This window comes from Rhodnius prolixus, unplaced genomic scaffold, assembly GCF_049639745.1.
Source record: "Rhodnius prolixus isolate KJV_2025 unplaced genomic scaffold, Rpr scaffold_6, whole genome shotgun sequence".
Classification (NCBI taxonomy): Eukaryota; Metazoa; Arthropoda; class Insecta; order Hemiptera; family Reduviidae; genus Rhodnius; species Rhodnius prolixus.
In genome coordinates this window covers 5,653,536-5,679,310 of record NW_027411634.1, presented here as the reverse complement: position 1 = coordinate 5,679,310, position 25,775 = coordinate 5,653,536, and the positions used below count along the sequence as shown (strand labels likewise).

Sequence of the window (25,775 nt, the reverse complement as noted above, 5' to 3'; positions counted from 1 at the left end):
TCACCATCAGGTTGATACTACATATTTCAGTTTACATATACAGGAATCATTTTTTTTTACTATTTCCTATTTATCGCTTGGTTTATTGTCTATTGTTTAAACGAGCCCAAATTTCCCTGTAAATCTCTTCTTCCAAACGCGGTTCTACAGAAATAGCGTATCCTGCATTCTGCCATCCCTGCTATTTGTCCATTACCCTACCCTAACTCCGTATAATCGTATTCCTTAACGGGTCCAAAGCTGGTTTTCTCTCTCCTCCTCTGTACATTGCAGGTAATGCATTTCCATTCTTAATGAGATTTGCTACTACGCCTGCTTAATAGAGGATGAAAACCAGTTGGAATACGATATTAAAGGCAGGATGGCATTTTGGGGGGCAAAAATCTGAGCTCTACCTCCACGAGGTGCCCCCCGGACAACTGCTCCCTGGAGCAGGCTAACAGAGCCAGTACCACTTCCTTTAAGTATTCTGAGTGGACATTTGTTGAGAATGAAGACTCAGGTTGCAGTAGTCCGATAGATTTCAGAGTATTCTGGCAGGTGCGTAAGTCTGTTTGCGCACACCATTTCAGAGTCTCTATAGTACCCCAAGCCGCATTGTACTACCCAGTAGGTAGGTATCCCATTTACCATGTCTTGTCATCTTCTTAAGGTCGTCCTAAACCCAAATCTTTATTAGGATTGTGACAAAGTCTTTACGATTTTATTGTTTATCAATGTAGTTGTATTATTCAATTTCTGCAGCAATTCGAGTTGGTTCCATCTGCAGCGATCTGTAAGATCTGTTCAGCAAAAATCGTATATAAGTTGAAGTAACTACGTTAGGATTAAGCTACATTCAGAACTGGAAGACATCTATAGCTCAGTTTAACACGTTATCATCACCTGCTGCAATATTAAAATTATTTGTCTAGGGACCTGAGTGAATAGATAGATGCTACTAATTCATTTTCCCGCCCGCATAATTAAATTCGCTGATCCATTGTGGATTAGATTTCTTAACTAATCATCAGTTAGGTCTAATTCCAACACTTTACATACTATTTTGGAAAAATATGATTTTTTTTTTCATAATTGACTGCTACTTCTATTTCTGAAAACACTTCTAAAATTAGCCCGCATGGAGCGATTGATACATGCAGTCGCTTGGGAACTAGCGACCCCACGGGTACCACACCTCAGTACACCATGCACCTAACACAACACTTTTCTACTGCCAGTGTTACGCGTTTAGAAATAGTGTTAGTTACTGTTAGTGTATCACCAGCAGGTTGATACTACCCTTTTTTTATGGCGAGTTTAGATATTAGAGTGTCTCCATCAGGATGATACCACTCTCTATTTATGCCAGCATTACGCGTTTAGATTTAGTGTTAGTTAATGTATTTGTATCATCTGAGATGCCTTATTTTAAAGTGCCATTTGTCATACGACTGCAATTTTGTATCAAGTATCCTGAAAGTGAAGCTACGTCACCTGGTGGCCTACAAAGCATTGATAATCGAATTATTAAAAATTCTAAGGAAATAGAAAAGTAAAGGGTGAACACCTTGAAAAAATACCAATAAAGTGATGTGATTTTATACTTTTATCTGTGTGTTCGTGTTTGATCGCTACACTTGCTTTTCTTCTTCTTGCAGGACAGAATCCCTAGCTGGCGCAGTAGGCGGCGCGGACAGTGAAACCGTCAGCGTAGAGAGTCGACGTAGTTGGGAACGTCGAAATTCCTTATTGTCCTTACACAATTTACACCATTTCCCCTTATATCGTTAGAAAACCCCGTCACATTCTATGGAACAATTGTTATTTGTTGATTAGTCTTGTTTGTTTGTTTGATTTTCTTTTTTGTTATTGCAGTTTTCTTTGTTTTCTAGTTTGTGGTCGGGGAAATATATGCTTTAAAAACAATTAGCGAGGAAAATAAAGAACGAATACTAGTTTTTTCCAAATAAACAACGAATATTACGTAAACTAGATCTTTTTTTTTATTATTATTTAGTATCGAATTTAAAGCTTAACAAGATAGTTACTGAACCTTCTGACGTATTGCTATGCCCCGCCCTCTGCTGGCTTTAAGGTGACATCATATACCTCCACCCCTGCCCGGCTGCAGCAGTGCTTGACGTTTTTTTGGCTCTTAACGTGACTTTTGTAGGTTCTTATTATTTCCCTTTCGGCTTTTCTAAGCGTAGTTGATTCTTACACTTGGAAATTGGAGTCTCCGAGAATCATCAAGTAGGGTAAGGTAGTTCAAGGTATACAAGGAAGTTAGTTTTTCAAGGATAGAATACATCTCTTCAATCCTTGCAATCCTGCCTGGAAACCCCAGAGATCGGATAGCTGACAGAGTGTTTTATTCGCTAAAGTCTCTAAACACCTCCTCTACCTTCAAAAGTGGTTTTATCCTTCTCCACTAAACAAGATTTTTTTTTTGCCTGATCTAATTTAGTCAGGATGGGCTACTTACTTCGAGAGGACGCCAGAAGATGCCTTGGATACTCCGCTACTCTTGGAGCAATTTTCCAGAAAGCGTAAGGAGGTAAGTTAGGCTTTCGGTCTCCCCAGGGATTGGATTTATGGGAAGGCTCTCTGATACCAGTTTTACTAGAACAGTAACGAATGGAAGAAGTTTTAGTGAGCTGTAATATAACCCGAGGAGTTATGCCCAACTATAATGCTATAATTTTATTCTTCCAGATAAATTTTGCAAAGTATACCTTCACAACTTTTTTTACTTAATAGATTGTTTTGGGGATGGGGAGTTGGTAGTCTAGAACCGCCTTGCAAAAAAGACCTAGTTTACCTCAATGTACTTTAACTTCTTCCACAATCAGAAAATTGCCTAAATCGTTAAAAATCATTTTTAATTGCTATTATTAAATTACAAACAAAAATGAAAAATAGAATAAAAATGAATTAGTGCCCTATTTATCAAAATAATTATAATTAAAAAAAAAAGAATTTAAAAAAAAAAAATTGACTAGAAATTTAAAAAAAAAATAAATAAAAGTACGTAAATATATACTCAATTTTCCGCAATTTTCAATGATTCGATTCGGAAAATTTATTGGGTGGAATACAGGATGAGAATTTCATGGAGAGCAATTGAAATGCAAGTACAACAGTGGAAGATACCAAATTATCAGGGCAATGGGCAATATTCTTGCACAACTTGAACTATCGAATAGTTTTCCTTACACAACTTATTAAATGTCCCTCAGTTTGTCGGAAATGATAAACTAGAATATCATGGTTGTTCATCAATTTGGATGGTTCAATTTCATAATTTGTGAAGATTTATTTAAGAAGTCTGCTTCTTCATTTACAATTTACAGTTGGCTAAATTTGAACGCAATATTGAAAACGATCCCCGTGGAGGACGTTCTACAAGTGCAACCATCGATAAAAATATCGATGAGGTGCACAAGTTAGTATGTCAGGTTCGTTTGTTTCAACCGACACCGGAGATATATCAAAACAATGAGTTCAGTGGATTTTTTTTAAATCAACAATTAAATATGAGAAAGCTTTGCGTAAGGTAAGTGAGAAATTTTGCTTACAAATCGCCAGTAACCTTCCAAATAATCAAAACCAAAGAAAAAAAGCAATGAACAGTATAACCTATGCGAATGTAAATTGCAGTTTGGGCTGTTAGGCTGGGATATACCGAAATCATCTCTTCCTCGCAGAAATACTTCCATCAATATTTGGAAACAGATTTTCCAGATCACATACTTGTTAGTGACAGTTTGAGAAGTGGAAACGCAGAGAAATGCATCAGCCAATTATAGATCTCGGTTGGTGAAATTCACTAGAAATATCAATCGGTTTAGTGTACAAGTTCGAATGTTCAGAGCAATTTTTTTAGTCGTGTCTAGTAAGCCAGCTTCTGAAAAAGTTAAACCACTATTTCAAATTTTTCTGCCTAAATTAAGAAAGAAGAATATATTCTTCTTTAACCCCTCTGTGATCAATCTTTGTTGTCACGCAACCTGTACCGAAGAAAGGACGTCTCTATAGAAGAATCTGTCAAGAACGGAGAACGCCTCCTTGATGGTGCATTGTAGTTTTATAAGAATCCCCAAAATATTGTAAGATTGGGAAGAAAAGATAAGTAATTTATTTTTTTCCTAAAGTAACTCTTCTGAAACGACAAAACTCTTGTGCTTCAGATGTTAAGGGATCTTCAGGTGAATACGTACGTCGTAAAAGAGTTATCCCCTACTAGCCCTATTTGAAGGAGATGGGGAAAAGCCCTTTTAAAGGGCAGATCTGGTCGAAATTCTGTCCTATAAATCTCTCGATAGAGATTTCTTCTATTCCATTCTAGTTAATTATTTTTTCATTATTTAATATAAATTAAATATACTTTTTAACAAATAATTGTGAGATTAATCCATTTTTATACGTAAATAATTCTAAGTGCACTAGTCTTACCCTCCCAGAGACTTTTAGGTTTAACTTCCACATCGAGATAATTTACATTATCAGGATGTTCTTGAAAATCTGTAATCCTAGCATTACCTGACTATAGATAGATAACTTCCCTGGGGTGTCCTCACAAGAGAATAGCTTCCATAACTTAACAGTACCCTACTTAGCTGTTTGTCTTTCTTAGAGAGCTTGGAGAGGTATTGTCTATAGAATCCTTCAAACTTTTTAATTTGGGGAGACCAAGTTTTAGAATATCTGGTGGCCAGGAAGAATGCATGATGCACATGGGATTGGTTATCACTCTCTAGGAACTACAAAATAAGTTCCAATAATTTGGAGGGAAATCCTCCCACTAAATGGGTAGACGTGGTCAGTTCTCAAATGATAAATGAATCAGTTCTAAATAAGTTTTATGAAACATCTAATGCTCTTAAGTAGTTTATACTGATCCTTAAAAAAACAAAATTATAAGTTAAATTATTTTATTAAAACTGTCCTGTAGGACAGTTGTATAAGGGGTGATCGTCTAAAACTGCACGAGAAAGCGTTACGTTGAAAAACACCCAACTTTGACAAGTTTTTTCTCTTTTTCTATAGAAGATAAAATTCCCATATATTCTTTAAAATACACGGCAAGTCTTAGCTTACAAAACTATTTTTTTGCAAGTTAAGACAGATTCTGAGAAAAAAGTTGCCAAAAATGAGCAAAAACTGCATTTTCAAAAAATGTTCTTTTTCTTCTTGTGTTGTTCTTGTTACCTATTTTGTAAACAACGTAGCGCATCAACGCGCGAACCGATTTTCATGAATGTGGTGCCATTCGATTCGGTATTGTCAACTGATGAAGTTTTTAAGATGTTAACTTTTTGTGCATAATCAGATAATTTATCAAATACCTATGGGGGAAAAATTAGTAAAAAAAATCAAAGTCGTATTTATCCTAGAAATGTTTAGGAAAAAGAATTGGCTAGTCTGATTGGCGGATTAGAGGTGTGAAATGTAGGTGGTCTCTTGGTAATGTCAGCTGATGACGTCGTCATGAAGTAAGCCACTCCCGGACCAATAAAAGCAGAGTTATCCAGTGAGAGAAATGTGGTACCTGTCTTTTATATTTTTATCTGTATGATATTTATCTCTATTATTATGAACGTTATTGATTTTAGATTACATTAGAAGTAGAAAGAGGAAATATCATGCTGGAATAATCTTTGTTTTTGGAGTTTTTAAGATGTTAACTTTTTGTGCATAATCAGGTAATTTATCAAATACCTATGGGGGAAAAATTATTTAAAAAATCAAAGTCGCATTTATCCTAGAAATATTTAGGAAAAAGAATTGGCTAGTCTGATTGGCGGATTAGAGGTGTGAAATGTAGGTGATCTCTTGGTACTGTCAGCTGATGACGTCGTCATGAAGTAAGCCACTCCCGGACCAATAAAAGCAGAGTTATCCAGCGAGAGAAATGTGGTACCTGTCTTTTATATTTTTATCTGTATGATATTTATCTCTATTATTATGAACGTTATTGATTTTAGATTACATTAGGAGTACAGTAGAGAAAATATCATGCAGGAATAATCTTTGTTTTTGGAGTTTTTAAGATGTTAACTTTTTGTGCATAATCAGGTAATTTATCAAATACCTATGGGGGAAAAATTATTTAAAAAATCAAAGTCGCATTTATCCTAGAAATATTTAGGAAAAAGAATTGGCTAGTCTGATTGGCGGATTAGAGGTGTGAAATGTAGGTGATCTCTTGGTACTGTCAGCTGATGACGTCGTCATGAAGTAAGCCACTCCCGGACCAATAAAAGCAGAGTTATCCAGCGAGAGAAATGTGGTACCTGTCTTTTATATTTTTATCTGTATGATATTTATCTCTATTATTATGAACGTTATTGATTTTAGATTACATTAGGAGTACAGTAGAGAAAATATCATGCAGGAATAATCTTTGTTTTTGGAGTTTTTAAGATGTTAACTTTTTAGTGCATAATCAAATAATTTATTAAATACCTATGGAAGAAAAATTAGTAAAAAAAATCAAAGTCGTATTTATCCTTGAAATGTTTAGGAAAAAGAATTGCCTAGTTTCATTGGCGGATTAGAGGTGTGAAATGTAGGCGGTCTCTTGGTATTGTCATCTGATGACGAAAGAAATAGGGTACCTTTCTTTTATATCTATCTATATAATATATTCTTTTAAATTTAATAATGTCTTCATCTGAAGTAATGGGCGCCAGAAGTTTTTTTCAGTGCTCTGCCGATTTCCGTACTATGTTCGCACGGTACTGATGACACATTATTTAATTTTTTTAATTTAAGGCGCGTCAACGTGTGTGTTCATTGGTTTCTGGAGTCTTTTCCAGTGTTCTGCCTGCCTCTGTACAGTGTTCTCTAGTTATAGAAATTCACAGTCAATCACTTGGACAGCGCGTATAAGAAATCTCTAGGGAGAGTAAATCTAAGGGCCTGCAGCTGGATTCAAATGCGGAGTATTCGCATGGGAATCCAGTACGCTTTTCTCAGCTTTTCCCTATTTTCATTTTATTCTTATTATTTAATCAATCCTTTTTTTTTAAACAAGACTTTCCTTAGCCTTTGATTCTCAAAAAGTAAAACTTCTAAACATTAAACAGAGAAAAGTCTCTCACACACCAAATACAAAAAAGAGATTATTGAATTTTCCTAAATTAAAACTATTCAATTTAGTTTAATATAAATTAAGAGACTGTATAATATAAACAATTATTAGATAAATAAATTAATGTAATTTTTTTTTTTTTTTTTTTTTTTAATCTTTTATTGCAATTTACCACTGCAACAGTTGTTGCAACAAGCAAATACGGTGAAAGGGAAAAGAAATAACGGGAAATCATGATTGGAGAAGGCACCCAGTGGTGCCACTCCAGTAACGTGCTTAAGATAAGAGAAGATCACGAGGCCATCTTCTCTTCAATCTCCTTAGAGGATTACCTGGTAATGTGGAGGAAGATAGGTGTTCTATGAGAGGGTTAGGATGAGCTGCTGTAGAGGAATGAAATTTGAAGAAACGAGTGTTAGCAAGATCTGTAATGAAAGGAATTTTGAGGTCATTATGGATAGTGAGGTTAGATACATAGAACGGAGCGTTAAGAAGTTTTCGAAGTATTTTTGACTGTAATGTCTGGAGGCGTAGTGAGTTGGAACGCTTAGTCGATCCCCATACTTCGATGCCGTATGACCAAATGGGTCGCAGTAACATTAGATATAAGAGTCTTTTGTTATGTAGGTTAAGTTTCGAACGTTTGTCAAGTAGTCTGGCGAGAAGTTTGTAGCGTTGGTTAGTTTCTTGTCTTTTCAGTCTAGTATGGGGATTCCATGTCAACCGTTTGTCTAGGTGCAGTCCAAGGTAACGTACTTTGTCCACAGCTGGTATAGGAGTTTGTATTTATTCATTCACGAAATTTATACATATAATTATCAATGCAAATATTTTTTTATAAAAAAAATGAATAATCTTGATAATAATAAAAGAAATTTTATAAAAAAGAAGCAGTAAAAATAGAGAGCAATTAAAAAAAGCACGTTATTGAAACTACTTCTTATCATTTATTTATTTTTCTTTCTCTTTGTATAAGGAATGTGCGTAAAATAAGCCCCTACGATTTTTTTTATCTCAACTTGGTAAGCGTCTGTTGTAGTTACCAAGGATCTGGGATATTTTGCAAGGAGTTCCGCTGGGAAAAGATGGGACTGCTGGAAAGATTACTTGAGGAGATGTCTGACAAAGTCAGGTATTGTTTCTTTCAGCAAATGTTTAAAAATGTAGAGAATCAAATCAAGGCTGAGAGTATAATCCAACACTTTTTCTATGACACAATAAGATAGCACAGGAAAGTCGGGATTAAGGTGACTGAAGACATACGCCGGATCAATCCATTAGTTGAGTGAAAAAAAAAATTAAAAAGAATCAACCACGATTAAATAAAGATCAGATTTCTAACAGGTAAGACATTTTCAAAGTTTTTGGTTAATAAAGTAGAATTCAAAAAAAAAAAAATCATATAGAATAAAATGTCATTAAGTAATAAAGTTTATCTACAATTTCTTCAAAATTTCTAAAATCAAGGAATAAAATGAAAACTAAAGAATTTAGAAAAAGAATTCTGAATATAAGGAAGTTATAAGTTCAAGTGATCTGTTATTTCTCGACAGTTGAGGTGATTCGGATCTATTTCTACAATCTGGTCAATAAACAAATAAGGAAATATATGTACCTACCATGCTAACTAGTGGAGCTGTTCATCAGGTAGCCTAATCAATCATTTTTTACATCTAATTAAAAGACTTTTATTTGTAGTATCTTGAATAGAACGTATATTTATTCAACATTAACTTGGTTAACTGAATTATGATGATATCCAGATTGAAAACAGCCAACACTGATGTGTTGTGGTACTATCTTTAAGTCAAAAGAAGCGGAAATGTTTATTTTAATTAATAAATATTTTATATATCATCCTGAACATCGCTCCCCCATTGCTACAGTGTACCTCCTTTTTTTTATCCAGTATCTGGGCGAAAGAAGTTTAGTGCTGTACTTGCAGATTTTATTTTACAATATTGCAGAATTTTGTTATAATCAAAATGCAATTTCAGATATTTTTAAAACATACCGATGGGACGATACATACGAGTACATCCTATAGAAGACTGGTAACTCATAAGCCTGCACATATATTACTTCTAGCGGTGAGAGAACTTAAAGCCTATTCAAGGGATAGACTCCCGAAAGGCGAAGGTAAAGATCGCCCGAATGGTGGCTCTGTAAAACATCAGACATCTCGGGCTCCACGCCCCACTTCCTGTGTGAGAACATTCTCAAGGTATTGAAGTATTTTTATATGTTTAATTCCACGTATCCAAGTAGCCTTTCCAAACTTGTACTCTATCAAAAGTGACACTTGTTAACTTGGCGGAATTTTTGCATGGAAATTTAAAGCTAGCTAATGCCAGCCAATTCCATCTCAGAAGACTCAATTTTCTCCTTTAGGAAGATGGACAGAGACTGATTTAGATGCTTATAACGTTAGGCAATTTGAATCACACCAATCATGTGTACCAATCCGTCATTAGCTAGGTAAAAGTTGTTAAATCTGAAGTAGTTTTGCTTGACAGATAGTTTCACTTAGAACTATTACTTGGCCAATGTACTGTTGTGCATTTAAATCGTTTAGTTTCTGTCTTATAACACTTGAAGTGTTTCTGCCAGGCTGATTAAAACTTTTCTTTTAAAGATTTTACTAATTTACGCATTTTAAAAATGATTAGAATCGCATATTCATTCATATTTTACTTATCAATAATTATTTTGCAGTGACAATGCAACAGAGTCCGTGTTTTAAACTTAAATTCTCGCGCCTCCCCCGTATAAAATACGTTCCCAACTATTCAGTTCTAAAAACATGCACAGAATTAAAAACAAAAATTTGAACAGAAGTTTTAAACAAATTCTAGATTTCAATAATTTTATTTCATAATTTTTACATATGTTTGACAATTCAATAATATTTTGGGTAACAACATGTAACCTCCCTTACTCAGTCTGCTCAGTTAGTGCCGCACAAGAACATTCGAGAAGTCGAAGTCTCTACATTAATCTGATAATCATATCTCTGAGATAGATGAACGTCCGAAAACTTAATCCTATACGAAGACCTATAAAAAACAATTTTAAGAAATAATACTGACGTAGTAGGGCACAGAATAAAATAAGAGGAACATTCAATATAATAATTATGAAGTCTTACCATAAACGTACACTCTGGATTAAGTTTTAACAAATTTCTGTGAAATTTTGTTTACTAAAATCAAATTTATACTGCATCAATTTGGACTTAGCTTCTGAAAAGTGACAACCAACTTAAAAGTGTACAGAGAACGTATTAACGAAGAGAAGTACGAGAAGAGTTAGTTCTGTATTCAAGTGAACTAAAGAAAGCTGCAAGACGTGGAAGATAATTTCGATAAGCTTAACTAGCATCTACAACGAGTTAGGCGATGAAATTGACTTCTTTATTTTACATTACCAGTATAACTGTTGGGTCATTACATCAAAAGAAATAGATTTAATAAGATTGAACCTTATCTAATAACATTAAGTAACCTATGTACTTATTACATTAATTATAATTACAATCATCATTTCTTTATATTTTTGTTATTGTTGTTTATAATATTGCTAATATAAGAAAATCAACAAGGTGACAATATGTATGTACATGTTATATTTTAGAATTTGAAAAAAAGTTGTTAAATATATCTAAACATTGGTATTTTTGGATCGGATGGGTTCGTAGATTGGTCTCATATGAAGTTAGTAGCTCTATATTTCGCTGGTAATGGTTTTTGACTACTTCTTAACAAAAATGAAGAGGGTAGTAGTGCCTACAAGCATGAGTTGAATGAGAAGTACTTAATGGAGCAAGTGTTATGTGAACAACACCTTCAAGAATTCATCGGCATTATAAGGTATTTTGCTTATCTCTGTCACTTGTCGCTTTTCTCATACTTACTTTAATATCCACCAAGCACTCGTTACAATTCAATTTTAATTTTTCTTACCGATATTAATGATGAATTGTAATGATCAAGTTAATTTAGTTATTCAGTTTTCAAGGGACATATTTGTTTTCGATAAATGTTTTTACGAATCGGCAAGTGTGGTATGCGATGAAAATCAATAATGAAAATTCTAGAAAGTTCAAATTTGTTTATTTAATGACGTACTTTCATTAAATCATTACGATCTAGAGCTTGTATTAAAATGGTTTTCCGTCTCCTGTGCGCTTCTTTAGCTGAACCTTTGTGATTGCCCTAGATATTACAAAGGTGTCCGAGTGTGGAAAGAGTAAGAGATCAGAGTTAGCGAAGTAAGTATCAAGGACAACTTTATCAATCATGGATTTGCCAAATCCTATATATTCCCCGTACGAGCTGGCGTTCCTCAAGGTTCAGTTTTCAGTCCCCTTCTATTTATTATTATTCCGCAATGGCCCAATATAGGACTGTGTACCTTTGCGAAAACGTAACCGCCATTTTTTTTTTTTTCAAATCTTGATAATGTTGCCGCCCACTGTTCATTTCAGACTCATCTCATTGTTGTGCGGAAATCGCTTGAGAAGAATATGAAATAAACGCGGGGAAGTGCAAAAACATAAAAATAGGTCGGCGAAATTCTCCCACTCCTTTACATAACCGTTTTTCGACTAAAGATTCACTTCGATCTCTCACATTAGATCGAAAAGAAAGAACCCAAACTCTGCATTTAACTTCGTTTAAGCCTTTTCGGCAGGCGCTAAAAGCTCAGTAATCAATAAGAGACTGCTATAGCTGCTGCTTGTGAAGCAATCTGTACTTATGACAGATGTGCGGTACTAATTTTCTAATCGTCAGTGAATCCAGTCTCCCTAATCAAAAATCTTTAGGATAATAGTAAATGCTCTTCGGTTCGCATTGATCTTACCATTCATAATGACCTCTATATACATTTTATCTATTGTCTAGCAAAATCCGGTTTTCCCGATTTTATGGTTTCATATCATTTTATACTACTTAACTTGTATAATAGTATTGAAGAATTACTTCATATTACACTTTAGTAAAAATAATACATTTAAAGAAAATTAAATAAATACGTAAGTTGTGACGAGAGAAATTTGTGAATGCTCCCACCAGAATTCGTTGGTGTATATTTATTAGTGCATCCACTAAACTAAATTTATTTCTGGATATTGCATGGTAATCTGGAGCATCTTTATTATTTCGTTGTAAATGCTGTTTTGTTTCAGTAATTCGTTTGCAGTTATTCTAGTCTTCAATAAGAGCAATGCTTCAAGAGCTGAAAAAAACAAAATACAGTTTGGGAATTCTTTGCTTACTTTAATTACAGCTGGTTTTCGTTGAATATTGGACCCATTTAAATAATAAATAAATGTAAAACGCTATATTGAATAATCTAAAGGAAAGGTTGAGACGGTTTGTTCTAGAAAGGATCTCGAAGTAAAAGTTGACAGCAGTGCATTTAAGTAGGAAGTCACCTTTAAGCCAATCTATTATCACCTTCAAAGTCATTTGAGCATAAAGTAATTGCAGAAGATTGAAGTCTTATTGTTGATTGATGGATACAATGGATAAGCATGGCTGAGGAACAACGTTAGATTTGTTGACAATTTTTTACTCCACATCTTCAACTTCTTATAAAAATCGTTAGTTTTTATTGATTTATTTATGGAAATTTTATTTACGTTACTTGTAAATAGTGAAATATTAGAACATCTTTTGGAGATATTAAGAATTTTCCCCGCTTGTTATGCCAATATTATTGTCCCATAATTATTAAATCGTTTCATAAGATTGGTTGGTTCTATTATTCGAGAACATAGCTTGTGAAGAGAGTGGAATTTATAAATATATTATTTTGGTATTTGCTATATTTAAATCTTTAAAAAGAATAAATCAGAAATTGAAATCCTAATTGTTGTTCATTCTTTTTGGTGACTGATTCATAGTTTCAATAGGATGAAAAAATAAATGCCATTTCAGTCTAGTAAAATTTATTTTGCCGAGCTTTCGAGCTAGGGACTTGCTAATTGCGATTATGTATTTGGGAATTATGAACTTCCACGTAAATATTCACATTTCTCTCATCTAAAGGAAAGATTAATCTCCATGAAGTTTAAATTAATAATGTAAAGTTTAATAACGTCCCAGAATTACGGACCTTGGATTTTGCAAGGTTCGCACCAGTAGTTTTGAATTCTAACTTAATGAAAATTGATTTCTAAATATTTGTGAATTACAATGAAAACAATTGTATAAATAATAGTTTATTTAATTTTGTTCTCAGCGTTCATTCGACATTTTAATGGTAATTCTGAACTAGATCAATTCAAACAAATGGCTGGGTTGATGACATTGATGACATTTTATCCAGTGTAACACATCCTACAGCAACAGTGAGTACATGTTTTCAGCTTGCAGCATGTTGTTTCTCAGTTAAGATATTACGTCGTATTATCTATAGATAAATAATAAAGTATCCAGTAATAGATTAGATACCTAGTAAATGCAATGATTTGCCTAAATCCAGAAGGTACATGAACTTCGATTTACGTTTTTTTTTAAAAAAAAAAAAAAAAAAAAGTGCATGTACCTACAATTTTAATGCTTCTCTATCATCTTAGGGCTTTTTAGTGATCTAATTGGTTTACTGAAGTGAATTAAGTCATAAACATTAGTGTTGTACAGATTGCACATTCAAAATATTTTATTATATAATTTGATTGGTCCTTTTACTTCTTCAAAACTGAAATTTTGCAACAATTAAATCAAGTATCTGAAATAGGCAGATGGAGGGTTTTGTCTTCCGCTATTATAATATTAAATCTTTATTTATAATTACATAAATTTGACAAAAATTCTTGGTATAATGAATGTACATAAAGCCACAGTGTTGGTTCTACAACCGTTACAGAGTGGGTAAATGAACTCATATACTTATATTCAAAAAAATAAAAATAAAACCAAAAGGTAAAATAAGTAGATTAGATTAGATTAAATTAGGGTGGCCTCAAGGCCTGCGCCACCGCGACCCCTAAGGATCTATTGTGGCTCCCCGGCTTTAGAGCTCACCCTCCAGACCCGTCCTTTTAATCAGACTCTTAATTCTGGAGAGTGGCTCCTGGGTAAAGCTCTCAGGCCTTGATTTTTCCTCCCCGAGAAGTAACATCCTTAGCCATACAAGCCCCTCACACTGCACAACACGTGCAGTGCCGTTTCCTCCTCTTCCTGACAGAACCTACAAAGGCTATCTTCTGCCAGGCCCATGCAATGCATGTGTTTTCTGAGCCTGCAGTGGCCCGTTAATAGGCCTACAATTATCCTTATAGCCCCACGGCCTTGACGGATTAGTTTTGCGGTCAGCCTTGGCGAATAGCCTCTGATAAACTCCTTCGCCTGTCTCAGCCCAGTGGTGGCAAGCCACCACTCCTGAGCCCTACTCTGCACCCATACATTAATGGCCGTAGACTTAACACATTTCGAAAGCAGGGCTCCGGACCAACGAAGTGTCCCGCAGAGCCTTCCCGGGCCAATAAATCTGCCAAATAATGTGTAAAATAAGTAAATTGTACTAATAATAAATAAAAACAAAAATAAACCAACTTTAGCGTGTTTGTTGATGTATTGTTCAAATAGAGTGATATTTTTGATCAATAATAAGTATGTTTTTTGAAAATATATTTCATTTTCTTTGAAAGAAAGGAATAGGTTCTTTAAAAAATGATTTAAACTTTCATATCAATGCTTTAGTTTTATTGCAGTCACATTTATTTAATTTTTATGAATGCATAATCATTCCCCCCCCCCCTAGGTTCTTAATTCAAGCTAAACTCCGTAAAAACTAATTATTTTAAGTACAGAAATATTGTTGATGTACATAATGTTGATTTTCAGATTAAATACCTGAGATACTGGAGTACTGCCTGCAAAACTGTGCATCAATAGAAGCACAAGTGAAATAGGCGTAAATCATCTATCCTAGGAAGTTTTTGTGAAGAATCAATTAATAAAACAAGTGTTATGTGGTTACTATACGTAATATGCACTTTAATTTCATAATGTAATTTTAGAATGTTTTACTTCAAATTACATGTTTTTGTTTCTAATAAAATGTTTAATTTGTTTGCTGTGTAAAAAAAAATTATACATTTTAAAAAAGAATCTTATTTATTCTCTTTTTCATCTAAAAAAAAAAAAAAAAAAAAAAAATGAAAAAGTTCAAAAAACTTCGATAGCGAACAGACAACAGGGTGAAAGAAATAGTTCCCAAAAATAAAAATATACTGTTAAAGATGTTGGCTCCTGGGTAAAGCTCTCAGGCCTTGATTTTTCCTCCCCGAGAAGTAACATCCTTAGCCATACAAGCCCCTCACACTGCACAACACGTGCAGTGCCGTTTCCTCCTCTTCCTGACAGAACCTACAAAGGCTATCTTCTGCCAGGCCCATGCAATGCATGTGTTTTCTGAGCCTGCAGTGGCCCTTAATAGGCCTACAATTATCCTTATAGCCCCACGGCCTTGACGGATTAGTAACATTGGTATAGATTTATTGTTAAAAAGCGTTTAATTAAAAAAGAATAAAAAGGAAAAGCTGAAAAAAGGATAGAAATAGCTGCGAGAGTGAGAGGAATAAAAAAAGAAATCCTTTAAAAAAAAGTTAAAAAACCATTGGAAAAAGTGGAGATCGTCTCTTAATTTCACTGTACTGATGCTGTTTCTGCATTTGTTAGTTAATAGTAAAGGCAATCCTAGATTGTATATGTTGGGTTGGTCTGTTTTGAAAATCAAGAAGTAAAAACCATTGGAAAAAGTGGAGATCGTCTCTTAATTTCACTGTACTGATGCTGTTTCTGCATTTGTTAGTTAATAGTAAAGGCAATCCTAGATTGTATATGTTGGGTTGATCTGTTTTGAAAATCAAGAAGTAAAAACCATTGGAAAAAGTTGAGATCGTCTCTTAATTTCACTGTACTGATGCTGTTTCTGCATTTGTTAGTTAATAGTAAAGGCAATCCTAGATTGTATATGTTGGGTTGGTCTGTTTTGAAAATCAAGAAGTAAAAACCATTGGAAAAAGTGGAGATCGTCTCTTAATTTCACCGTAATGCTGCTGTTTCAGCATTTGATAGGTAATAGTAAAGGCAATCCTAGATTGGATATGTTGGGTCGATCAATTTCGAAACACAAGAAGTAAATACCATTGGATATAGGAGAAATTGTTCCCGGGATGACGGCTGATCCACTTTTTGCAATGGTTTTTCTTTCTTGTTTCTTAAAATTGACAGTTAAAAACGAAAACATAAATATTCTAGTGAAATTAGGAGAAGTATTCCACCTTTTCTAACTGTTTTTACTTCTTATTTTTCAAAATAGATCGGCACAATATGCAGAATCTAGCTTTTAACTTAATAATTACTATCAAATACGGAAACAGAAGCGTTCCAGTGAAATTAAGAGAAAATATCCACTTTTAAACTAGCCTTGCTCTTAATATTAACTGTCATATAAGGAAACGTGTATTCTAGTGAAATTATGAGTAATTTTCACCTTTCTCTAATAGTTTTTACTTCAGGTTTTTCAAAATAAATCGACCTAGCTTGCACAATCTACTCTTGGTCTTAAAATTAACAGTTAAATACGGAAACATAAGTATTCTAGTGAAATTAGGAGAAATATTCCACCTTTTCCAACTGTTTTTACTTCTTGTTTTTCAAAATAGATCGGCACAGTATGCACATTCTGGCATTAGCCTTAATATTAACTAATAAAAACACAGAAGAAGCATCATTCCTGTACAGTTGGGTGAAAAGTTCTACTTTTTCCAATGGTTTTTACTTCTATTTTTTTTTTAATAGACCGACCTTATATTTACAATCTAGCTTTCCCTTAATATTAACTATCAAATACTGAAACAACAGTATTCGAGTGAAATTTTAAGGTGCACGTTCTCTAATTTTTTTTTCTTCTGGTCTTTCAAGATATATCTACCTAACATGTACCAATCTAGCATTGGCCTTAATATCAACCATCAAATACTGATACACAAACATGAACTTTTTGCAACAATTAAGTCAAGTATCTGAAATAGGGAGTTGAGGAGTTTTGTGTTCCGCTAATATAATTACATAAATTTGGCAAAAATTACTTCTTGGTATAATGAATGTACATATAAAGTCACTGTGTTGGTTGTGCAGCCGTTACAGAGTGGGTAAATGAACTCATATACCTATATTCAAAATAAATAAAAATAATAACCAATATATAAGGGAAGGGATTAGCTATGAGGTTAGCATACTGGACTCCCACGCGGAGGTCCCGGGTTCGAATCCAGCAGCTGACCCTTAGATTTTCTCTTCCTAGGAGCTTCTTACAGCTCACTGTCCGGTGATGGACAGTGTTGTCTGTAACGAGAGAACACTGTCCGGAGGCCGGCAGTGCACTGGAAAAAGCTCCGGGCGCTAATAACCTAGCATGTTGATGCGCCTTAAATCATTAAAAAAAAAAAAAAAAATAACCAATATAATTAGTATATTGTACAGTTTCCATATTTAGACTGTTCATTACTTTGTTAATATGATTAAATCCACTATTATAACCCATTTCATTATTTTGATGGATCCTTCTATACTTCCAGCAAGTACGACCTTATTTATTAGGTAATTCCCATCCATTCTATTTTGATAATAAACTAAACTAGATTCTCTAACTGTGGAACAGTTCTTCAAGTATTCTTATCCATTATATACTACCTTCTGAATAATACTACATAAACTAAAACTTTTTTCATATACATTTTTGTCTTTTTTAGCTGAGAAAAGGTTTCAGTTTTTTAAAAGAAGATTTTAATTTAATTATATTTTCCAATCGCAACTATTTCTATTGTGTATAAAAAAAAAAAAAAAATTAGAATATTAGTGGCATGTTTGTTGATGTGTTGTTCAATCAGAGTAATCTGTTTGATAAATAATAAGTATGTTTTTTGAAAATATATTTTATTTTCTTAGAAAGAAAGGATTAGGTTCTTTAAAAAATGATTTAAACTTTCATATCAATGCTTTACTTTTATTGCAATCATTTATTTAATTTTTATGAATACATAATCAATTATTTTATTATTATAATTTTTTTTTTATATATACAATACCATCGGAATATGTGGAAATCGTCCTCTTATTTCACTCGGACACTCTTGTTTTGTATTTGATAGTTAATATTAAGGCCGATGTAAGAGTGTTGATGTAGGTGTGGTTTTTTTTTTCAAGTATGAGGAAATAACCATTGGAAAAAGTGGAAATGGTATACTAATTTCACTGAAATGCAGGGATTTCGTATTTGATAGTTAATAATAAAGTCAATGTAATTTTTCCATTCATTCTGGAACGTAACTTCTAATTAAAGGCAGGCAACCCTGTGTGTATTTTCCACATTTGGCTATTTATTCATAGACTTAAGCAGAAATCTCAAACTTTCCAGTCAAACTAAACTATATCAAATCTTAATATTTGCATTTAAATTATTCAAGAATTTTTTATTTTTCCATTCTTTTTGCAATCGTAACTTCAAATGTGGGATAGCCTGTGTGAACAATCTACCTGTGGCTTAGTTATTTATTCACCGAAGCCAAAATCTCAATCTTTGCACAAAACTAGAGGAGATTGTCTTAATTTTCTATTAATTTTGCAATGGTAATTTAGAATGTTTAGATGCAACGGTGAATGAACAATACTCCTCTGTCTTAGTTATTAAAAGTATGAGGGAGAACATCGAAGACTTATTGCAGATTACTTATCACAAAACTTTCTAGATCAACCGAATAAATAAAATGTAGTATAAGACTAAGAAAGCTCCTTGAGAGAAATCCAATCGGAGCCACTCGTATGTCCTATAAGAACCAATTTCATAAATTTCTGATATATAAAAACTGAAGTGTTTCTGCTACGGATAGAAATGTAAGTTTTAGTAATGTGCAGACAGAAAGCCATTCACAAAGCTTGAATATACCAGCATATTTCATGTTTTAAGATGATTAAAAGTTTTCCTTTAAAGATATTACTATTTTACTTATTTTTAAAATATTAGAATCGCATATTCATTCATATTTTACTTAACAATAATTATTTCGAAGTGGAAATGCAACAATGTCCGAGTTTTGAACTTAAATTCTCGCGCCTCCCTCTTATAAAATTTTTAACATGTACATGTACTAGATTTCAATTATTTTAATTCATAATTTTTACAGATGTTTGACAATTCGTTAATATTTTGGATAACACCACGTAACCTCCCTTAGTCTGCTCAGTTAGTAAGTGTTGTGCGGCCCAGGGTGAGCAGTGAATTCGAATTCCTTATTCAGATGTGGTTTTTCTACCTCTGAGATGGTTGAAAGACCAAAAACGATAAGGGGTAAAATAAAAATACGTCCTAGTACGGTCAGAATTACAAATATTATTACGCACTGCGGACGTAACCTCATTTTCATAAGACTAATAAATTCTTATGCCTTTACGAAGACCTATAAAAAGTAAGGTTCGAGAAGTGTTAGTTCTATATGGAAGTGAAGTAACGAAAACCACAAGTCAAGATTCTAAGACGAGGAAGATGAGTACGGTAAGCTTAATTCGCTTGTAGAACCAGTATATGAATTTGACTACTTATATTAACAGTATTACTGAGGAGTCATTAAATCAACAGATATAAAAAGGAACTTTATTTAATGATATAAGTAATTGTTTATATTTTGGGAGAATAGTTTCATGTTTTTGTTATTGTTGTACTTCGTGTTGTATAGCCACTGTAAGAAAAAATAACAAGATGACAACGGGTATATAAATTCATAAATTTATAAATAATTCATAGGTCATAAATTTTAGGGCTTAAAAATATATCGAAACTTTAGTATTTATACATGATGGTGATTTCGGCAATTCAGATGAAAAATTAATTGGCTTCGTAGATAGGAATGATAAGAAGTTACTAGCTCTGTATTTCGCTGGTAATGGTTTTTGACTATTTCATAACAAGAGTGAAGAGGTAGTAGTGCCTACAAGCAGGTGTAGAATGAGAAGTACTTGCTGGGGCAAGTGTTGAGTGAACAAGACCTTTCCTTTTGTATCGACTTCATAAGGTATTTTGCTTATCTTTGACACTTTTTCATTTTTACTTTAATATCCACCAAGCACTCGTTACAATTCAATTACTTCTTCTTGCCTGTAATAATTACAAGGTGCCTTCAACGGATATATTTGTTTTCGATAAATGTTTTTAGCAATCGTCAAGTTTCGTGTGTGATGAAAATCAGTAATGGAAAATTCAAATTTTGATATTTAGTTTAATGGCTCCTTTTGGCGAAAATCTGTCAATCTTACTACAAATTTACTGAATCTGATTTTTCGTATTTTCTCTTGATCAGCATTTACGATTTCCTATAAACAATGTACTTTCATTATTTCATTATGATCTAGAGCATTTATTGAAACATTTTCCTCAAAATATTGATAAAAACTAAAAACTTTCTGTAATAAATAAAAGACTGCTGTAGCAGCTGGTACGGAGCAATCTGTACTTAGAAATCATGGGGTACTTACTACCTTTCCAATTGCCAACGAATTCAGTCTCCCCACTCAAAAATCTTTAGAAAAATACTAAATGCTCTTCGGTTTGCATTGATCTTACCATTCATAATGACCTCAAAATCTTTTATCCTCTATCTAGCGAAATCCTTTCTTTGCAAAATTATTGTTATGTGCACATCATTGTTTAAGTTTACTTACAGTCACATTTATTTAATTATATGAATAATATTTCATCAATAGTTATAGATATTAAATGTGTTTCTTATCTTTAATGAATTAATTTTGAACAAAATTGAACTTGAAAAATTGTTTATTTTGGTTGACAAACCTAATAAACTAATTATTTCAATTTATGGCAGCTTGACTAAAACAAGTTTAGTTGCAACGTAATTTATGATAAAATAATTTAATGTTTAATGAACGAATACGTTCTAAAAAATTGATCCGTTTAAAAGATTTAAACTAAAATTTCAGCATTCATATTTTATTTATTTTTTAAATTTTTGAAAGATACAAATTTATCTTGAACAAATGGTTGCATTTTAAGTTGTAGTATCATTGAATTGAATGCTTTTACTTTAAGATTAAATCTATAAACTGTTTATTTCATTGAATAATGATTTTCAGATTGGAAAGAGCCAATACTGTGAGCCAATAACTGTAAAACCGTTCATCAACTGAAGTGGAAATGTAAAAGACGTTGAGAAAACATCGATCAAATGAGTAAGTACAATCAACTTTTCTTATGAATCAATTACTTAAAAAATGTACTATTTAGGTATAGATATGTTGCATGTTTGTATCACAATTTTATTTATTAAATGATTTTTTTACTTAAAGTGAAAATAAAAAGTATTATTTAGTAGGAGAATAAATAAAAACTTATAATTTAAAAGAAAAATATTTATTTGCTTACCTATTTTGTTTTTACATAGACTTCATATATTACATTTGCATATAATTGTTTTAGTTTAATTACAGTCACATTTATTTAATTTTATGAATAATATTTCATCAGTAGTTATAGATAATAAGTGTGTTTCTTTACTTTTTTTATATATATGTCTCTTTAGGTCGGATAGCAACTATTCTCTAGGTTAGAGAGGTAAACTGGAGTCACAGTAGAGTAGGTAGTAACCAACGTCGGTTAATAAGTGCGCAGTTATTCTTAACAAACACACCACCTGAGAGAGAAGAATGAAACTAATATTCTACAAAAATAAGGAAACTTTAAGTGCAAAGTTAGTTGAAAAACATGTAAGTTCTTAACCTTACATATAATTGCATGTGCATGGCAGGAACACCTCCACAAGTTCACTGATTTTCTGTACTCAATATTTCTACGCAATATAAAGTATAAATGATAAATCCCTTTAGCTCCTACTTTTTACTCTTCACTTTGCTCCCCTTCCTCTGCCGTCTTTAAGTTTAATTATTATTTCTCAAAAAAATTAAGATCTTTAAAACAATTTTCTCCCCATAGGTGTTTGATAAATTATCAGATATGCCATTAAAATTATATAAAAGAGATAATATGTTCGGTTTGTCTTATATATGCTCAAGGTAAGTGTGCTAAATTATATTTGTCCTGGCCCTACATTATGTAATACCTACCTGTAACGTAATATTAATTATGAGTTTGATTATGAAGCTTACTCAGATTAAATCTCCTTTACAACATTTCAACTTCTATCTGATAAATATATCTTCCAAATTGGTTATTCGGTTGCAATGTTAATTGTTTATATTGAAGTCTTGGGTCCCATATAGTGGACTGTTTTAGAGGCTATGCCTCAACTTCAACTAATGTTTCAATATCAAAATTGCATTAACAAAAAAGTTGTGTTTTAAAATGTAATATGTATTTCTCTCCATCCAGTTTCTTTGCCCAAGGACCCTTTCTTCCCTTCGCTGGCTATTCTTGATCATGGCCCTTCTTTACATCCAGCATCACTCCTACATAAGTTGAGGTAATTCACATCTAATTTCTACATTTCGTTCATGAAACAAATCAGGAAATCTTCGAAGGTACCCTGTTAATTTGTAGAATTCTACTTCAGGTAGTCTTAACTATTATTTATTGCAAATAATTTGAGATAATTCGCAACTATTTCTACATTCAAATAACTCAATGATGAAATCTCCATACTTACCATGTTACCTTATGGAGCTGATCTTTATGTTATCTTATCCATTATTGATAAGCATTTTAACATCAATTAAACCTTTATTCCGATAAATTAAATATTTTCCTTTGAATCTGAATAAAAAGTTATTTTGTGCAATAGATGGTTTAAATTAGATTTTCCTAGTTAGTTGCAAAATGATTTAATTTGTTATAAACAGAATTAACTAAGATTTTGTATGTAAAATGCTACCGTACTACAATAAGTGTGAATAAAATTCAAATCATTTACTAAGGTTTTAATACTTTCAGCCCTTGGCCGACTCACAGCCCAGTAAAGCTGAGACATAATCTAAAATGATTACTTTTGAGGGAATTTCTTTTAATGCTGCAGCACTTGCGTAAATAAGAGGTGATTCCCATCCATGTCTATTCCTGCAATATCCAAATAAGGAAATCTACCCATCTGTGGTGTTATCTTCCAGGTAATCTTATCCATTATTTATTAAAACTTGAGCATTTTTACGTGATTAAACCTTTTTGTTCATATATTCCTGTAGAATCGGAATGAGTACAGTAAAGATTCTGTGTTAAAGAAAGTTTTAATTTGATTGGAAAATTGAAAGGTACAAGAAGAAAAAATGACGAGTATTTATTTAAAAAATGTTTATTTCACTTAAAAGAGTGCAGTAAACTGCTATTTTGAAAATGAATTAAATTCATATAATTACTAACACTCAGTTTTACTTTCTTGCGTTTTCTTTCTAAAAGATTGATCTATTTTTATTTAAACGTATAGAAAATTAACATTGATTTTCAAGGAAGTTGAGTTTGATTTGTAGGAAGATTCAGTAGTCGAACAGTCTATCTCATTGTATAATGTTATTTTTCAGAGTTGAAACAGGCGAAACTGGAGTGCTTCCTGCCAAACAGGGTCATCGAATTAAGCCAAAATGAAAAAGACGTTGGAAAACACCTATCCAACTGCAATTCTGTATTATTTAGTCGATTATTTGTAAAAAAAAATATTTGAAGTTTGAAAATGTAATGTAAATTTTAATTTTGTTATGTAGGTAATTTTAAGAATCATTTCCTAAAAGATGTAATTGAATTTAAAATGTTTTTGTATAAGGAAAGAAAAAAAGTGTATAATTGGTAGCAAAATAAAGAATTATCTATAAATTATTAAAAAAAGCCATTATGTATTTTCTCTTTTCCCATAGTCTTGTTATTTTTATTATATTTGCAAAGTTACAACTAAAAAAACAAAGTTAAAAAAGATTAAAAATGATAAGAGGCAAATTAAAGTAATGTAAAACTAAAAATTCCGTTTACATTAAACAAAAAAATAAAATCAAGTAATAGTAGTACGAAAAAATGGCCTCAGAGAGCGCTAAAAAGCAGAAAAAGTTGAAAAAATTGGATCAGAAAGACGTAAAACAGAAAAAAGGAGATTTAGTTCACATATTTGCCACCAGGTAGCAGCACTTACTGGATGTAAACAAAATTTAGTTCACATGTTTGCCACCAGGTAGCATTTAAACTGTTTATATACAACTGTCAAACAAGATGTCTCCTCAGTACGACTGCAGAGTCGTACTCGTGAGGAGGGGGCTATGTCGCTCGTCGCTCCAAAAATATCTAATCTAGTCATATCATAACACCTCTCTCCACTAAACAATCTTTGATAATATGTCATGGTTAATGGTTAGGGAGATGCGTTCACTTCGACGGTCGGAAGGCAAACTATTCGCCCCACCCGGCCCGCCCGCGCTGCGAACTTTCTTATATACCCTGTAGATGGCGTCATATCACCATGACAACGGGCTCCCCACCACTAATATTAGTTCCACCAGCTGTCACTAGATCGCTCGTGCTGTCTGTTTTACCTCTCGTAGCCTTCCTTGCACACTCTCTAGACTTTGGCAGCCATTGTTGTAACCTTGCTAAATGCTTCTTACACACTCTCACGACTCTGGCAGCCATTGTTGTAACCTTGCTATCTTCTCACACACTCTCTAGACTTTAGCAGCCATTGTTGTAACCTTGCTATCTTCTTACACACTCTCTAGACTTTGGCAGCCATTGTTGTAACCTTGCTATCTTCTTACACACTCTCTAGACTTCGGCGGCCATTGTTGTAACCTTGCTTAATGCTTCTTACACACTCTCTAGACTTCGGCGGCCATTTTTAACCATTTTTTATATTTTCTTTTACTTTCTACGCAATTTTTTCATTTTTCATTTAATTTTTCATATTATTGAGAGATTAAAAGGGAAAATAAATACAATATTGTTATAAAGAAATCGTTTATTATTTATTTTTTAATTATTGATACATTTTTTTACAATAAATTTTATAAAATCTTTACAACCTCATATTTAACCAAGTTGGTGACTCTTTAGACTAATATAGGACTTCCTTTCACCCATATTTAACCATGCTGGCGACTCACAAGACTTATATAGGACCACCTTACTCATACTTATTACCATGTTAGTGACTCACAAGACTTATACAGGACCTCTTTAAACTCACATTTAACCATGTTGGTGACTCTCAAGACTTATACTGGACCTCCTTAAACTCACATTTACCCATGTTGATGACTCCCAAGACTTATACTGGGCCTCCTTAAACTCACATTTAACCATGTTGGTGACTCACAAGACTTATACAGGGCTATCTAACACACACATTTAACCATGTTTGTGACTCTCAAGACTTATAAAGGACCTCCTTTCACTCACATTTAACCATGTAGGTGACTTACAAGACTTACAAAGAACTTCCTCAAACACACTTCTAACCAAGTTGTTGACTCACAAGACTTATATAGGACCACCTTACACACACTTAACCAAGTTGGTGACTCACAAAACATATAAAACCACTTGACACCCACTTTTAACCAAGTTGGTGACTAACAGGATTAATAGAGGACCACATTACAATCATGTTTATCTCATTTTTTACCATGTAATTTGTATCCTGTTTGTTAATTTTGTCAATATATATTTAAAAAAATTAAAAATATTT

The 25,775-nt window shown here is 32.8% G+C and overlaps 1 protein-coding gene across 41 annotated transcripts; it reads left to right on the top strand.

The window, feature by feature from the left end:
• The first annotated feature begins 368 nt into the window (after positions 1–368).
• On the top strand, positions 369–24,159 carry LOC141460421 (uncharacterized). Of its 41 annotated transcripts, XR_012462038.1 has the most exons (12): positions 3,545–6,274; positions 8,118–8,422; positions 8,546–8,725; positions 9,076–9,302; positions 10,712–10,947; positions 12,465–12,683; positions 13,325–13,433; positions 14,932–15,097; positions 21,238–21,333; positions 21,684–21,867; positions 23,048–23,220; positions 23,629–24,159. XR_012462038.1 is itself a non-coding variant. In XM_074140410.1 (5 exons), the coding sequence occupies exons 3-5, from the start codon at positions 8,699–8,701 to the stop codon at positions 21,266–21,268; spliced, it is 285 nt and encodes a 94-aa protein (XP_073996511.1). In that variant the 5' UTR covers positions 3,545–6,274; positions 8,118–8,422; positions 8,546–8,698; the 3' UTR covers positions 21,269–21,326. The 41 variants fall into 41 exon arrangements, 1 of the variants encoding a protein (XP_073996511.1); XR_012462032.1 differs by lacking the exons at positions 10,712–10,947; positions 21,684–21,867; positions 23,048–23,220; positions 23,629–24,159 and adding an exon at positions 369–3,538 and having other exon boundaries at positions 5,598–5,687; positions 5,768–6,274; positions 12,267–12,683; positions 21,238–21,326; XR_012462030.1 differs by lacking the exons at positions 10,712–10,947; positions 21,684–21,867; positions 23,048–23,220; positions 23,629–24,159 and adding an exon at positions 369–3,538 and having other exon boundaries at positions 5,598–5,687; positions 5,761–6,274; positions 12,267–12,683; positions 21,238–21,326.
• The last annotated feature ends 1,616 nt before the right edge of the window (positions 24,160–25,775 follow it).